General features: G+C 43.4%; 1 protein-coding gene across 1 annotated transcript in view; it reads right to left on the bottom strand.

Annotated features, from left to right (window-relative positions):
- Positions 1-1234: 1234 nt before the first annotated feature.
- The window catches only part of dcc (DCC netrin 1 receptor), a gene marked incomplete in the record, with an annotated part of 177412 nt that continues 162082 nt past the window's right edge, over positions 1235-16564 (bottom strand). Inside the window, 2 exon segments of the mRNA XM_078088380.1 lie at positions 1235-2016; positions 7734-7882. Coding sequence (XP_077944506.1) covers positions 1927-2016; positions 7734-7882 — 239 coding nt within the window.

Raw genomic sequence — 16564 nt, 5'->3', positions numbered from 1 at the left:
ATCTACTTACATTAATAGTAATGATAACTTAACAACAAAACAAATCCCACACTAAAGACGAGGTCTGGATCCTGCTGCTGTAACACCTCCTTCACAATTCATTCCTCCGTCAATCATTTCTCAAGAAAGCGGCAGGATGTTTTTGTCATCTCACAACTGAGATCTTGATCCAGAGATAAAATTATTCATTGAAATGACATTATTATGGGGCGGCACGGTGGCGTGGTGGTTAGCACCGTTGCCTCACAGCAAGAAGGTCCTGGGTTCGATTCCACCCAGTGGCCTTTCTGTGTGGAGTCTGCATGTTCTCCCCGTGTCTGCGTGGGTTCTCTCCGGGTTCTCCGGCTTCCTCCCACAGTCCAAAGACATGCTCTGGGGATCAGGTTAATTGGTGACTCTAAATTGCCCGTAGTTGTGTGAATGTGAGTGTGAATGGTTGTATGTCTCTGTGTAGCCCTGCGATTGGCTGGCGACAAGTCCAGGGTGTACCCTGTCTATCGCCCGAAGTTGGCTGGGATGGACTCCAGCCCCCCCGCGACCCTGTGTGCAGGATAAGCGGTTTGACAATGGATGGATGGACATTATTATGACTTCAAAATCTCTTTCTCGCGATAGCACATCAACTTGTGCCGATGCTGTGATTGGCTTTTGTGAACTCATTAGTCACGTGACTTCTACGTCGCAGACTGTGATCGCTCGGCAGCTTCGGTGGGGACGACGCACACATAGTGAAACGTGAAGAACTGTGAACGAGGCGTTCACACCAAATTTGACCAAGTTCCAAAAAAGGACCAATCGCCGCGTCCGAAGCCATTCATCAAGACTTTTTGAGATGATTCCACACGGATCGTCTCACTGCTCGACATCGGTTTGAGACAAAGATGGAGTTGAACGAAGAAGCAAACAAAATAGATGCTTTACAATAAGTAGTCCAAGGTGAGAATTTGGCACAAAGATGGGAGTTCATCTGGGTTAGGCAGAGTAAAGGCCAGGTCAAGAGCAGCAACACACTCGGAATCTACAAAGGTTTCGACATTGTCCTGGAAGAGTAGATTCTGCTGGATTGGACAAAGCCAATTCCGACCGGTTGAGTAGCTCACCACAATTGTTACTTTCCGCCTAAAATCCATTTTGTTCTCACCTTATTTTATTTTTTAAACCTCCAAATCCAGTCCAATCTGAAATGGAAAGACCGCATGGGTCATGAGTCACAGTTGGCTCAAGAAAACCATTCTGTTTTCTTCCAGACAGGGAAAAAAGGAGGAAAACTAGGCTTGCGTAACGGGTTGATCTCGCTCGGATCCAGGTGAGAAACTGATTTCGGTGAAACTTTGGTGGCTGAGGTTCCTTTTTTTTGTACTGTAGGGGACAGCGGCACTTTCAGAACATGTGCACATCCTGCAACTGCACACAAATGGAATACCCGCCCCCCCAAAAAAGACAAAAGGTATACTTCCAACAGCAATCATGAGAAACAAGCGAGGTACTGTCACAGTAGTTGAGTTGTAGTTAACCCCGTGGAGGACGCTAATAAATACCACAAAGAGGAGAACCAGGAGGGATCTTTGTCTTCTTTTTTGTTGAGATAATCCTGTCATCCTGCATCAAAAAGCCGAGGCGCTGGCTCTCAGGTTTGAATCATTTTCTGTTTGAAGAGGGGTTCTCAGCCCTTCAGCCCTGGTCCTGTCCTTGTTGATGCTGTGCTGTTGTATTGTTGTTTGATTTCTTCCATCCCTTTATCGATCCAAAACAATTGACACTAGCAGACCACCAGAAACCAAACAAACTTCCAACGCGGCACGGACCTTTGATACCTCTTCAAACCTCGATCGGCCTCAGCGTGTGTGGCACAAGGGATATCAAGGCTTGAAGAATGGTTCCAGTCTGGACCACCGCTGAAGACTTGGCTTGGGTCGGGATCGCAGGTTAAAAGGCGGAGCCGGTGATGGCGTTGAGCTGCTTCATCAGCCCTTCTAGACTGGCCATCTGCTCCGACAGGTCGTCCTGCTCGTAAATCTAAAGAAAACAACAAGAGTAGAGCAAGTTATGCAACTGCAAGCTTAAAAAAAGAAAAAAAACTCTAATTAAAAAGTTACAATGATGAATCAAGTCTTTTAATACCACATCTCATCCTTCATGCAATCACACCTGCTCATACACTGATAGCAGGGCTACCCTGAAAAGTGCCATCTGCCAATCAGTACTAACCCTAACCCATTCAATACCAACATATACTAATTGCAGAGCATCCGGGAGAGATTGTGGTTAAGTGTCTTGTGCAAGGATACGTGAACATGGCCGAGCAGGACTGAGGAGATCGACAGGGGATGTTCAAGCCATCAAAGACCTTGTCTAGCTTCAAAATAGTGATAAAATGAACGAGTTAGTTGTTGGATCAACCAGTAAATTTCACAGTTGATACATTTGGCCTGTGTTCAACCAACACATGTGGCTGTCTTTGGCTGCTAAACGTCACCCCTGTGACACCAACACTTTACTATGACGATTCTGTGCCCATTCTGGTAGGTTTTGATGGTTCTCATCTATTCACTGACTCCTTCATTAACTGCTGAATCTCTAAAGGTACCTGGTCGGTCACAATGAACCTCTCTGTTCACCTACAGTATTGAGTTTTTTTAAATCCATGCTCACGACTGATAAAGTGAAAGGTGACTTTGCGTCGCCTGTGATGGATCTTCTAACGTGAGGTCAAATGAGCTGAAACCACCTGCTGGAGAGCAAGACGACAAGTTGCAATGAATGCTCAAGAACACCAAGTTCACAGGGATGTTTAGTAAAACTGATAGTAGCACAATATTCTCAAATGGTATCCCATTGTAGTTAAATAACAAGCTCGCCTGCGAGTCAACCGCAGAAAACACGCCAGAGTTGTCGCTGTTGTTGGTGCGTTGGCGTAAAGGTTCGTGCGCTCCGCCTGTATAAAGTGTCAAGCTCTCAATGTGAAGTAGTACTTTGACATATTGAGTGAAGACCAATTATGAGACTGAATCTGTGGTTTGGTTGTTTGTCCCTGCTCCCAGGGCGGCGCCTTCGTGATTAATAATTCTGTTGAATAATTTAGTTTTCAAACTAAATTCCAAACAAAGGTACTAGGTTAATGAAACACTTTCAACCATGCCTTCTTTCATGTTGTCCGTTTGCTTATAACCGTACACGCTCCTACAACGACTGCACTGCTTTCAATTATAAGGATCATTTTGGTGGCCTCGTCGTCAAATTGCTTATTTTCTTTGACCAGAAAGAAGATAATGACAAGCAGAAAAGCCTTAGATTTAAAAACCTCTAAGGATTTGATAAATTGGATTAAGAAATGATTAAATAGAAAATTTTAATGGACCAAATAAAAAATAATTTTCCATCATGTGACAAGCTTATCTATTTCTCAGAGTTTATATATATACACACACATTTTAACTCTATATATAAAACTCTGATTTATATATCATTCTACTCTTCTTGTGTATATATACAGGTAGAATTTAGAAATGGAGATTTGCAGGACGATTTGCAGTATTTTGATAAACAGATATTCATAATTGATTAATCAAATAAGTCTGTAGGAAATGTATAGCCAGCAATTTCAGTAATTGAAAATATTTTGGTAATTACTGTGACACTAGCTGTATATTGGAGAAGATGGGGCTAATTTAAAATACTGATTTAAGTGTTTTTAAAAATGTTATTGATCATTTAATGGTAATAGTAATTATCTTTGCTTGTGGCCCATGAAGGGTTAGCAAAACTTAAGCAAAACTGTGAAAACAGTTGAACATTTTTGTTTTTAAAGGTCTGACTTTTCTCCCAAGCTTTCAGCGACACTTTTATTTGGAACCCTAACCCACATTTGCAAACAATATAATCTGTCTGGTCAGGTTTAGAAGCTTTCAAAGGGTTAGAGTCATGTTGGATCAGCTTTCGACCGCCTTCTGCCTGAGGGCAAGTAAACCTCCGGTCATTTATAGATTTCTATATTGCCCCCCATTCAGCATCAGTGGGGCCCAAATAGGACGCAGTAATAGTTAACAAATTTCAAATTATTTATCTGCATATGATATTTTCTTGAATTTGTCCATAATACTTTATCACACCAAAACCACAATATTTCACAACAAGTGGATTCGGTTATTGCTTGTTACAGTTTTTAGTTCCTTGTCCCATGAAGCGTCTTTTCTTTTTCTGTATTGAGCCGGATGAGGAAAACTCACAGTGAGTCTCAAGCGTCTGACTGTAGATTCCTGTTATATGCAGTAAAAGGACTGACAGGCTGTCCTTTATCTGTGTAATAAACAGACAGCATGACCGGTTTGACCCCCCTTTCTTTCGCCTTGAATGAGGCCATGAAAGCTCATCTAGAGGCCCCACGCCATCCAACATTTCCCATCTTCCCCAGGACAAAAAGGCTTCTGCAAAAATCACAACTGCGTACAACAATCCAGTGACCTCCAGATCTCATTTGTTGACCCGCAACAGCAGAGTGTATCTGAGGTGGTAAACGCTTCATAAAAGCGCCTGTCGATGATCCGTGTTCCCCCCACATCCTGTTATCTCTACCAGACCACTGACCTGGATTGAGGCTCCACTATGATCCATCGTAGATTGATTCTCTCTTGGAAGCCAGAGGAGCATTGAGACACAGGCAGATTCCACACACACTGTGTTTGCGTGTCTCAACGTTCTCCGGCAACAGATTCAAAATACTTCCCTAAACTAAAGCAAATGGATGTCAGGCAGAATAAGGCGTTACCGGGGAAACCGGGCTCTGAATCGTAACTTGACATTAGGTACAGCGTTTAGGGCTCGTCTGCTGACGTTGTGGAGGTGCCACTGGCTTGGATCAAGGAGCGTTCAAGTGAGATGTGCTGCGAAGGTTAATTACAACGCTATCATCAAGTAGCGGATGCAATCTTTTAAAATGTCATTTTGGTCGAGAATAGATGGGTGAAGGAGATGTTTTAACATGAAATTGATATTAGAAATGAAGTTATGACCTTACAAAATTAAAGCCAAAGCCAGGACATGAATTGTATTTAAGTATTAAAAATATATACAACCATTTTTCAACTAATCATTTTAATTTACTGTGTTTTGGAAAAGAATGGAAGTCTGCTGGTCAGAGAGAAAAAACATTAACATCTATAACTAAAATATTGAACTTCTGATGTGTGAAGTGTTACAGGAACCGAAGAGTGTCTTCTCCTGCTCTTTGATGGTGTGTCACAGATGTAACAACATAAAAAGCCCTGTTGTGTTCTAATTACATCATTCATGATGTGTGTGTGTGTGTGTGTGTGTGATATGCCAGAGGGCTGATAGGAAAAGACTAGATCAAGTACAGAGACAGAACAGCATGAAGAGAAAGCCGTGTTGACCTTTAGACCCCCCTCCTGCCCGTCCCACCATCTCATTTGCTCCTCTCCTCCTCATCTATTCAGTTGCCCCTCTCCAGATGTTCTTGGTCTCCTTGACTCTCCTTTCCATCCTCCTCCTTTGCTGAAGCATCCGTCTCATTCGGTTGTTGTCATGGCGTCCCTCTCTTCCTGTTCTCTTCCACCACCTCCTCTTCTTCTTCTTCTTTTTCATTTCTTTCTTTCCCTCTCCCTTCCTTTCTTCCTGTTGCTATGGCGACACATCAGCCTGTCTACCTTTTTTCTTTCTTGCTTGTTTTAACTCCTTTCCTTTGCTTTCCCATCCTTGTTTCTTCTTTCTCTCTGCTCTATTCCACTTGTTTCTGTAGCTCGGCCCCCCCTCTCTTATTTTCTATCCTCCTCTGTTCTCTCCTCTCTTCTAGTTGCCGTGGCGACATCTCGTCCTATTGTCATTGAGTCCCATATGAATATTTAACAGGTCCCACCGTCCGGCATCCCTCCACATCATGTCCTGTCGTTTATCTTTCTGCTTGTCATCCTCTGGCTCCTTCCTCTCCTCGCCTTCCTCCCCCTGTCCATGTTTTATTTATTTGTTCCTCACACCCTTCCCCTCCTATGCTTCCTGTCTCTTCCTCCCATAACCGTCCTTCTTCTCCCCATTTCCATTTCTCCTCTCCGTCCTGCATGCTTTTCTCCTTAGCCCGTCCTCTCCTGCTGTATACCTCCTCCTGCCTCTTCGTCCTGTGCGCTCCTTCTCGTGCTTCTCCTTTGTTCTACACACATCCTCTGTCCACTCATTCTGTCCTTCTCCCCCCTGTCCTTCTATGTCTTTATGGCTCTCCTCTCCTCCCTTTTTCTCTCTTCCTCCCCCGCTCCCCCCAGGCCTCCTCCTACATGTATTTCCCCGTCCTCTTCCACTACTCATATCTGATGGTGGTTTCATTCTACAGCTGAAAGGCCACCAGTTTCCTAAAGGGAAGGCAACAGGTGTAGCGCCGAGCTGTGTGTGTGTGTGTGTGTGTGTGTGTGTGTGTGTGTGTGTGTGTGCACCTTCCTTCCTCCGCCTTCTCTCTCCTCTCTCATTGTCTGTTTAATCCTCCCCTGGATTTTCTCTCCTTTTCATCTATTGTTTTTTTGTTTTGGGGGGTCTTAAGCCTTTTAAAGTACGTGTAAATGCATTGAGGACATTGTGATCAAAGCAGCTGACAGACACACATTGTGAAACCTGAAAAGTGAGGCTCTGCCGTTAACAGTTAGGGGCTGTCACTCCTTTAGAAACTACAGTATTCTTCTGGTTTCACTCACACAGCAACTGAGTACAGAGTGAGACTCCCATCGGGGACCCAACCCCCAAAAGAAGGAGGAGCCAGCGCAGTTCATCACCACATGAACATCCACGTGTAGAAACGCTGAGTTCTATTGTTTGTGTAGCAGCCGTCTACCCTTAATAACCATTGAAAGATAATTGCTAGCTAACGACTGTGCTGCGAATTCAGAACTTGTTTTGCTGCTCAAGACAAATTATTTATTGATATACAATACTAGTGAAACAATATTGTTTTCATATCTGGCTTGAAACAAAATGAGAAAAAGACCAATAAGTGTTTTCGTGAAGAACCGACAAGCAGAAATGATAAAGAGTACTTGTATCGATTAAATCCTAACAATACCCAGTGACCACATCGAACAAGTGTAAATGTAATCATGTTCAGAAACGATGTGATGTCATTTCACACACAGCGTTACGTGAGCCAACTGGAAAACAGCACAGGGACGGACGCACGCAAAAATAAGATGCATTTTGAGTAAGTTATTAAAAAGGAACAGAAACCTTTCATGCAGTCATTCTCTTTTTCTCACAGCAACTGCAGCAGCCCTTGGTCCTTGTCCCCGTCCACAGACTGTGCAACTATATTTAATGTTGGCAGGTCGGATGCAGGTGTTTTAATAACGCTAATGAGTCGGGTCCTGAAAACGCTGACCCGCTCATCACTAGTTCACCGGGGGGGTCGGGGGGGGGGGTGGGGGGGGGGGGTTGGAGGGTCCGCTGCTTAGCTCTGGTTGAAGACACTTTAAGGCTTTTCTACTTTCACTCCAATTTCAATTTCTACATGCAGCATTTTTTAAGCATCCATGTTCCTGTATTGTTGATATATTCTATGGACCAATTTCCTTCTGCACAGAGTCATGTCATACTCCCCTTTTGCTGCTTTTTTTTTGTGACTTTTCACAGTTTCAACACTAATTAGTCCCAAAGTTGACTTTGGGACTCAACACTTGAACTCAACACTTCCTGCCCATGTGTTTCACAGCAATGGACCTGTGGTGCAGCACATTTTAACTCACGTTGGCGGCTGAATCCTCTGCAGGTTTGGTTCCCCCCTCCTCCGATACGTCCGGCGCCGTGGGCACTGAGACGGGCAGCAGAGGGGATCGCGCCTTACCGGCCTGCCCCAGAGAGGCCGTCTTCACCTGCGGCTTCGAGAGACTTGCAGCTGGTTGAGAAAAAAGAAACAGTTCTTGTTAGTGACATTATACAGACAGTTTAGAATAGAGACTAATATGGAGCTCATTATTTCACACCTTGATTTATTTTTTGACATTTGTTCCAAAGATTTCTTACAACAGAAATTCTGAGCAGAAGCAGAAATCTGAAGGTCTCGTATTGAAGCTAAGGGTTCCTCTGTGTCTCAGTATTAGAAGCTGCGGTATTTGATGAGTCGGGAGTGAGAACAAGTAGGACGGGAACCGTTTGATCTGATAACAATATTGATTTATCTTAATGAAAAGTTCAGAAGCAACTAAGTGGCCCATTGATCGTTTGAGTACCTGAGGAATGGGAAAAGCCATTTCCCGTTGTTCATTCAGCACCTATTGTTTTATGTTGTAGTAAATTCATGTTTCAATGTTCAACCAGTGAATGGTTGGGAACAAAAAAAAAAAAAGGACTTTCTTTTTTTTCAGAATTAAGACATTGACTTTCACTTTACATTATTATACAATAGAATGAGAGGGTCCCTTAAATTAAGAACTCAACAACTACTATTTAAAGTATGAGGAATCCAGCCACACACATTTCAAATACATTTCAAATGATAGACATCATTTGTGCTTTATTACAGCTTCAATAACTTTATATTATATTTGTACTAAGCATCTTTAAAAATGGTGGAGGATTCCTCAACTTGACAGAAATCCCTGGGATATATTTCTGGTTTAAAATAAACGCTTCATACTGATGCTTAAATTGAAATGTCATGTTCTCCCTTCAACAAGTACCAGATAAGTGAACCAACATGGGAATGAACAAACATCCACGTAGCAGAACAAATAAACAAGGAAATAAATCAATACATCCAACCACATCTCCACTGTAGCATTCAGGAAGTAAAATATATGGAGGCTTTGTTACAGAAAAGGAAAAACAAACAACATGGAAGCGCAAGAGAGGAGACAAGAGATGAATGTCTATTTTTCTACCCCTCTCCAATTCCCGAAACAGCGTCCTGATGTATGAACCCGTCCTCAGGCGTCTGTAACCTACAAACCACTTCCCTCGTTTCCTAAACTGCACCCCCACACTTCCTGTTCAATGAAAATCTCTTCTCCCTTCCTGCGAAACAAAACAGCAGGAACAGCCTTGATAGCAACGGAACACTCCAGAGATCACGGAAACCAATGGTGCCAAAAGAAACCACATTGACCCAGATACATAAAGTGGTACTTGTGGTACTAAACTAAACACATTTTCAAAGAACGTTTGTGAGTAACATGGAAGATTATGTTGTTTTAACATTGACTTTCGAAATGTACAACCGTTGACCTGTAATTGCAAAACTTTCCAAGATTGGATTCTAAAAACTGTCGAAATTAACTCTGGAACTTGGGAAAAACCACGGTCAGTCTAATAGGCCCGGTCTCCAGTGGAGCAAGGTGCTGACTCAACTATTAGAACAAAACAAAAATGGCTTTGGGAGGTAATGTCCTTAGTCCAAAACTAGAAATGTATTAAATAGGTATATAATAGGTGAAATATTTTCCGAAATGTACGACATATTTTTATCCAACATAATATGAATTCTATTCAATATTTAATCAACATTTGTTGAACTTTGGATGCTTCTTCCCCAGAATCAGTCTTGTGTCTGATGGTGGTTATATCTGATGGTGGTTGTGTCTGATGGTGGTTACATCTGATGGTGGTTGTGTCTGATGGTGGTTACGTCTGATGGTGGTTACATCTGATGGTGGTTGTGTCTGATGGTGGTCATATCTGATGGTGGTTACATCTGATGGAAGTTACATATGATTGTGGTTACATCTGATGGTGGTTGTGTCTGATGGTGGTTACATCTGATGGTAGTTACATCTGATGGAAGTTACATATGATTGTGGTTACATCTGATGGTGGTTGTGTCTGATGGTGGTCATATCTGATGGTGGTTACATCTGATGAAAGTTACATATGATTGTGGTTACATCTGATGGTGGTTACATCTGATGGTGGTTGTGTCTGATGGTAGTTACGTCTGATTGTGGTTACATCTGATGGTTGTTACATCTGATGGTGGTTGTGTCTGATGGTGGTTACATCTGATGATGGTTATATCTGATAGTTATATCTGATGGTGGTCACATCTGATGGTTGTTACATCTGATGGTGGTCACGTCTGATGGTGGTTACATCTGATGGTGGTCACATCTGATGGTGGTTACATCTGATGGTGGTTGTGTCTGATGGTGGTCACATCTGATGGTGGTTGTGTCTGATGGTGGTCACATCTGATGGTGGTTGTGTCTGATGGTGGTCACATCTGATGGTGGTTATTTATATTTTTCCTTCTGAGGCAAATTTTTAATTTCCAATCCAGGGTTACACAAAATAAAATGAATTGCATTGAATTTTGAGCTTTTAAATATGCATTATTTAAGCATGAAAAAAATTATCTGCTTTAGGATTCAAGCTGAGAACTGAAGAAAATCTCTAAATATTTCTATTACAAAAATATAAAGTCCTCATGCTGCTGACATATTCGCATCCTGTATACCCATATATATATTGATAATAGGAAACATTGAAGTTCACATCCATTTCTTATTTACATTTCATACTTATATCTGTGTTTGTCCTCCTCCAGAGCTTTCTGGTGTGTGCAGCATCAGAACTGTACACAGTTGCCAGAGCGGCTCAAGACGTCTCTGTGTGCTTCAGTCCCAGTGGGCCTGCTTAGCCACACTGATCTTGTGTGACTTGAAATGTCTGTAAAATGTGTTGTAGAAATCCCTGCCAGCCTGATTTTAAAAATGAAGCAGAACACAAATGTGTTTTTATGACGCTTCTGTCGGACTGAATCCAGACTGAGCTGAGCGCCGGAAAAAAGACATTTTGTGGAGAAAAAAAAAGCCCACAATGAGCTGCAAAGGAATGAAGCAAAGGTTACGCATCCACAGTGGGGAAAGAGTTTCATGGTGCCTGGCCCACCCTCGGGAAGGGGGGGGGGGGGGGCGTCGTTTGTTAGAGCAGGAGGGGAGGAGCAGCTGAGGTGGATATATCTACCAGACAACCAGAAATGGAGGTGTGAAAAGCCCGCCAGGGGTCACATCAGCTGTGTCTGTCTTCCTGGGTCGAAGGCAAAGATGGAAAGATTTGAAGGGATAGGAGGTGAGGATGGAACGGGGGGGGTTATTGATCCTGAGGACGGTTTGAAGTAAATACAGTTTAGGATGAGAAGCGTCTTTGAGGAGACATTGTGTCTCTGGAGGGAGAGAAAGCAGCTTCTCCTCCACACCGGAGTTTGGTGTTTCTTTGTCTGCCTGTTGTATTGTATTTTTTCTTTTGTTGATACCAAGCGGAGGTGCACCTGGTTCCCTCATCCGTCAGACTGAGTGGTGAGGGGAGTCTACTTTCGGAACGTAGCTCAGACTGTTGTCCAAATCTGCGTCTTTACCTCATAATCTGTTCATTATCTGTGAGAAATACAAATGTTCAAGCTTTACCCAGGAAGCCTACGGAGTCCCGTTTCCACGACAGAAAGAAATGGGTGAGAAGTTAGAAAAGAATACAAAAATCAACCCATACTGTGTATTAGCGCAAATAAAAAATGAATATGAAGATTCATCCATGGATGGGGGGTGAAGTCTATCCCAGCCAACTTCAGGCGATAGACAGGGTTCACCCTGGACGGGTCACCAGCCAATCGCAGGGCTACACAGAGACACACAACCATTCACACGCACATCTACATTCACACACCTACAGGCAAGTTAGAGTCACCAATCAACCTGATCCCCAGAGCAGGTCTCTGGACTGTGGGAGGAAGCCGGAGAACCCGGAGAGAACCCACGCAGACACGGGGAGAACATGCAGACTGCACACAGAAAGGCCACTGGGCGGAGTGGAACCAGGACCTTCTTGCTGCGAGGCGACGGTGCTGACCACCACGCCACCGTGCCGCCCCCCAGCAAGATTATGAAGAATAGATTAAAAATATACCTCTGACATCAAAACATAATTTGAATGAAAGTTACGTACATTTTATTGGCGTTATGAGGTAGTCGGTGAAAATGAGAATCTCACTGCAGGGTGTAAAACAGGAGTCCCCACACTTTTCCAGCTCGCAAGCTAATTTTCAACTGACCAAGTCATGGCGACTCTGTGTGTGTGTGTGTCCGCTATGTAGCATTAGCATTAGCTTCGTCATCTCTCTCATGTGACATGCGTCTAAAGTAACTCCAAATGAAAACATCATTTTTTATACTTTTTCGGACTTCCAAAGTAGAGATGTATTGCTGTTCATAATTTTGCGGATATATTGCTTTATTATTCTGACTTCTATCTGTTCACATTTCAATGGTTCGATTAAGTATCTGATAATCTTAACATTGCATCGTATATATCTTAAATATTTGATCCCATCTCACAATTTCTTCTTAGTATCCCATCATTTTCCTTTTACTGCGATCCTTTTATCCTCTTTTCATCTTTTCCTGGTAGAAATTGGACAAGACTACATTGATGCAAACCGTAGCTGTATCACAGTTTCAGTGCACATTCGGACCACTTCACCGTCAATTCAGCATTTTAAAAAGATTCTGTCAGACGCCTGCAGATTGTAGACAAGCCCCCCCCCCCCCCCCCCCTCTTTCTGCCACGCCTGAAGGTACAAAGTCTTTTGAAAAATCGTTTTTCCTCCTTATCTCTCATCTCACCTTCTTGACATGAGGTGGGTATTACCGGGCGTGTGACAGCAGAGCTTCTGCGACTCAAACCCTCAGCACAATGCTTTAGTTCTCAGATAATTACTTTTTATGTGTTCAAGTCAGGTTCGTATTTGTGTTTTATTCATCCATGTTTGACTGAGGTAATCTGTTTTTTTGCTATCTGTTCTCAGCGCGGTAATGAAGGAATAGTGTGGGGTTTTATAATAGAATACATTTGAGAAGGCCGATAAAAAGAAATCTCTATTTCCCCAAATAAATGTTTGACATAGCCTAACCATATTTAACTATCTTAAAGCTTTGTATTGGTAATAGCTGGAGCCCTCTTGGCCAGATGAAGGTCTACACCTAGAAGCAGCCATCACAGCTGGCTCTGCATTTACCTCCAACTGTGGTTTGAATGTCTTTTTCTCCGTATCAGACATTGAGCCAGACAATCCCATTACAGCTTCCAGCATTAAGCCACACATTGAGGCCAATTTAGGTGAGTAACTGCCCACCATTACACTTTCCTCCGTAGATGGGCTTTGGAGGCGCCATTTAAAAAGAGAAAGCCTTAGTTTAAATATTGATATAAAATGAGGCAGCAGGGAGTAGAAGAAGAAGAAGATACATATAATATCTGCTCAAAAGAGAAATTGAAAAACACAGGGGCACAGAGACAATTTGATTTGAGGACATCCTGTCTTTAGGTCCTAAGGTTTAGGACTTTGGCTTGGGGATGTTTGATTTCCGCACACGCATGGACCTGATTTGCGCTCTTGGATTCAGACAGTGATCTGCCTTCATACTTCGTGTCTTTATGTCTCCTTGGTCAGACAGAAATGCCGCTACAGACTGTATATACTGTATGAGCTGGATGGATCACCATTAGTCTGTGGATTATCGCTTGGAAGCCTTGAGTACGGTCATTTCGCCATCTTGGATTACGATCATTTCCGTGGGGATTTCTTTGCAGTCAATTATGTAAGTTACCGTATTTTGGCTACAGTAGTGGCAGCCACCTGTCAGTCACAAAAAGCCCGCCCTAAAGTACACTTTGCCTTATTTGACTCCAAATGAACCATAATTTACTAAATTGTCGTCGTAGCTTCACCAGGTGACGCTACGACGATCCGCCAAGAGTCTCGCTCCGACACCAGGTACATTATAACTGGTATCGTGGAACCATTTTTTTTAACCATCTTCCATCCTGGAGTATCAACTCCAGTCTCTCTCCAAACAATCCAATTAAGCCGTGACAGCATCTCATTCCTCTCATTGAAGCCCAGAAAGACACACAGAAACAAGGCCAACCATGAACATCAAACACCGTCGCTCCCGAGTCAGTTTGTTTCCACCCTTGGAGGAGGAGGAGGAGGTGGGGATAGGTGGAGGTAGCGCCACCCCGGCTCTGTGCTGTGTGACGGGCGGTGGGAGGAGTGGCGTGGGGAGGTCACAGAGCGAGCGTGAGGGGGAGGGAGGTCTCTGGGAGTCGAGCCGAGCGTCGCCTCAGGCTCACTATTTCTGAGCGAAAGCTTTCCAGGAGCTGAAAATCAATGTTAATCTGAGACCACCTGGGCGTGTAAACAGACCCGTAATGGAAGTATATACACCCACACACACACCCACAGAGAGCAGACACAACAAACACCTCCACACAGACACACACATTCTGTCCAGCGGTCATATGGACTGTAGGCAGGTATTTTGTTTTCTGTTCACACTGCTGCAGGCGACCGAAGACAAAAAGACAGGATGGGCGACGGGGGGAGGAAGGAGAGGTTAAAAGGCCAAAAAGAAAAGAATGTAAAAGGGGAGACAGACAAAAGCAAAACGAGAAGGAATATGTCCTGGCATTGTTTTCATACTTTGCTTTATCATCTATTTTAGTCTTAATGGGAGCATCATTTATTAAATGAACATCACGCTCTATTGAATTAGAAGGAAAATTAGAGAATGACCACAATCAACCAGAAACCAATATCTGCAATGTTTACTGAGGGAACAACTCGACAGAGAGGTGGAGTCTTTATCTCATAGACGTCTATACAATCAGACTTGCCCCCTAACGGCGCTTTGAGGGAGCGCAGGTTGAAGACACTATGTGTCTCCAAGTCGCTAGCGTGCGTTCGTTGACCCGTCACTTCCGCTGTCCCAACCCGTCGGATCCTCAGACCGCGGTCAAGGGACGTGGCCCAGCATATCCCAGCATGCAGTGCGGTATAGTCGGTCTCTAACATCCTAGTGAAGCTGTTTAATATATAGTTTGTACTTCATATTAGGAACAGAAATGGATGAAAGTGAGCTCAGGTAGACGAGTTCTGAACCTGAAATATCACTTTCTACGTCAGTAATGTTACAGAATAAATACACACAGAAACTGAACTGGCTTTGCTCCTTTTGTTGTGTGATTCTAAAGTTTACATTTAGTCGTGTTTTATGGAGCAGGAGGAGAACGATGTGTGTGGTGACATTCAGCTGCTGTAGTTTGGACACATTCTAAGGTTAAAATAGCTTCTTTCCTCTGCAATAGAAAAATAAGAAGTCCTTGTATACAAGTTAATAAATGTGTTTGCTGTTGTGGTTTTTATTGACAACATTGATGGAATCTCCTCTGCCTTACGATTGTATTATTACTTTTAGCTGAAAGTACATCTGCAACTGTCCCAGCAACTGATTTCATTTGAATTTAAAACAACCAAAACAAGTTCCTCTCTCAGCCTGAAATATATCGTGCTCCGGAGGAGAAGCGTATCCTCCTAAATTAAATGAAATAAGAAGATTATCTTCTTTTACTTTGTCGTTTTTTGGCTTTTAAGGCATTTACTATCAAGCCAGCCCGTTGCTAGGCAACGGGAGCGGTGGAGGTGATGATGCAACAGGAAGTCGGTTGTTGGAGGACCAGTCCAGGTCTTCCGTGAAGGCTGCTGAAGGTTGGAGGCTACAAGGATGCAGCCTAGTGACTTTAGCTGTGTAGGCTGAACCGAGCGGTCTCTGAAGTGGGACGGTCTGTCCTACGGGGGGACTTCCTGATTGCGTCATCAGCTTTTCCTCCACCGCTCCCGTTGCCCAGCAACCTGCTGCGCTTGACAGTAAAAGCCCTAAAGCCCGAAAAACATATATATAGACAGAGAAGATAATCTTGTTCTTATTCCATTTCATTTGGGAAGGTACGACATTTCAGGGTGAGAGGAGAACATTTTCCAGTTATTTTAAATTCAAATTAAATCAGTAAAGCCCTTCAGCTAAAAGTAATAATGCAGTCTTAAGGCAGAGGAAATCCATCAATACTGTCAATGGACACCACAACAGCAAACACATTTATTAACTTTTATTCGAGAACGTTTTATTTTTTTCCTGCATTGGATACGATCTTCTTTTGACAGCTCTAGAAATAATTAACTTCTTCACTAATATTGACTATTTGTTTACACAGTCAAAAGGGAAATGAATAATAAGTAACATTAAGCCGGCAACGGAGCGTCCACTGATGCATTTCGTCTTTTCCTAAACCAAGCTGCTTTGTGTTTATATGGATGTTTATTCTGAACCAACCCTCTGGCTCATGTCAAGGCCAGTGGAAGAGCATCTTCATATGACCTCCCCTCCACACACACTGTGTTGCACCCTCAGGCTCCCATATTTAGTTTCTATTAGCGCTGCTCAGCAGAGAGAGTCCAGCTTAGACAAAGAGAAACTGAAATCTGAGAAAACCAACAACAGGAGCTTGAGGAGCAGCTACGCAAACACACGTTGGTCACAAACCAACTGGATGGGAGACACTGGGAGGGAGCCTCCAGTCCAACACATTCATGAATTCAACTCGTCAGTGTATTACGCGTGTGGATGGTCCGGGTCATCGGGGGAGGGGGGGGGGGGGGCGGACGGTCAGGGCGGTGCCGATCAAAGACCCACGGCTCCTTGAGCTGTGTGGAAAACGTCAGGGGGTGAAGGAAAGGTGGTTAGGAGAATTCCTG

This window comes from Gasterosteus aculeatus, chromosome 14 (assembly GCF_964276395.1).
Source record: "Gasterosteus aculeatus chromosome 14, fGasAcu3.hap1.1, whole genome shotgun sequence".
Lineage (NCBI taxonomy): Eukaryota > Metazoa > Chordata > Actinopteri > Perciformes > Gasterosteidae > Gasterosteus > Gasterosteus aculeatus.
Note: the sequence above shows the minus strand (reverse complement) of the source record. Positions and strands in the feature narration are given on the sequence as shown.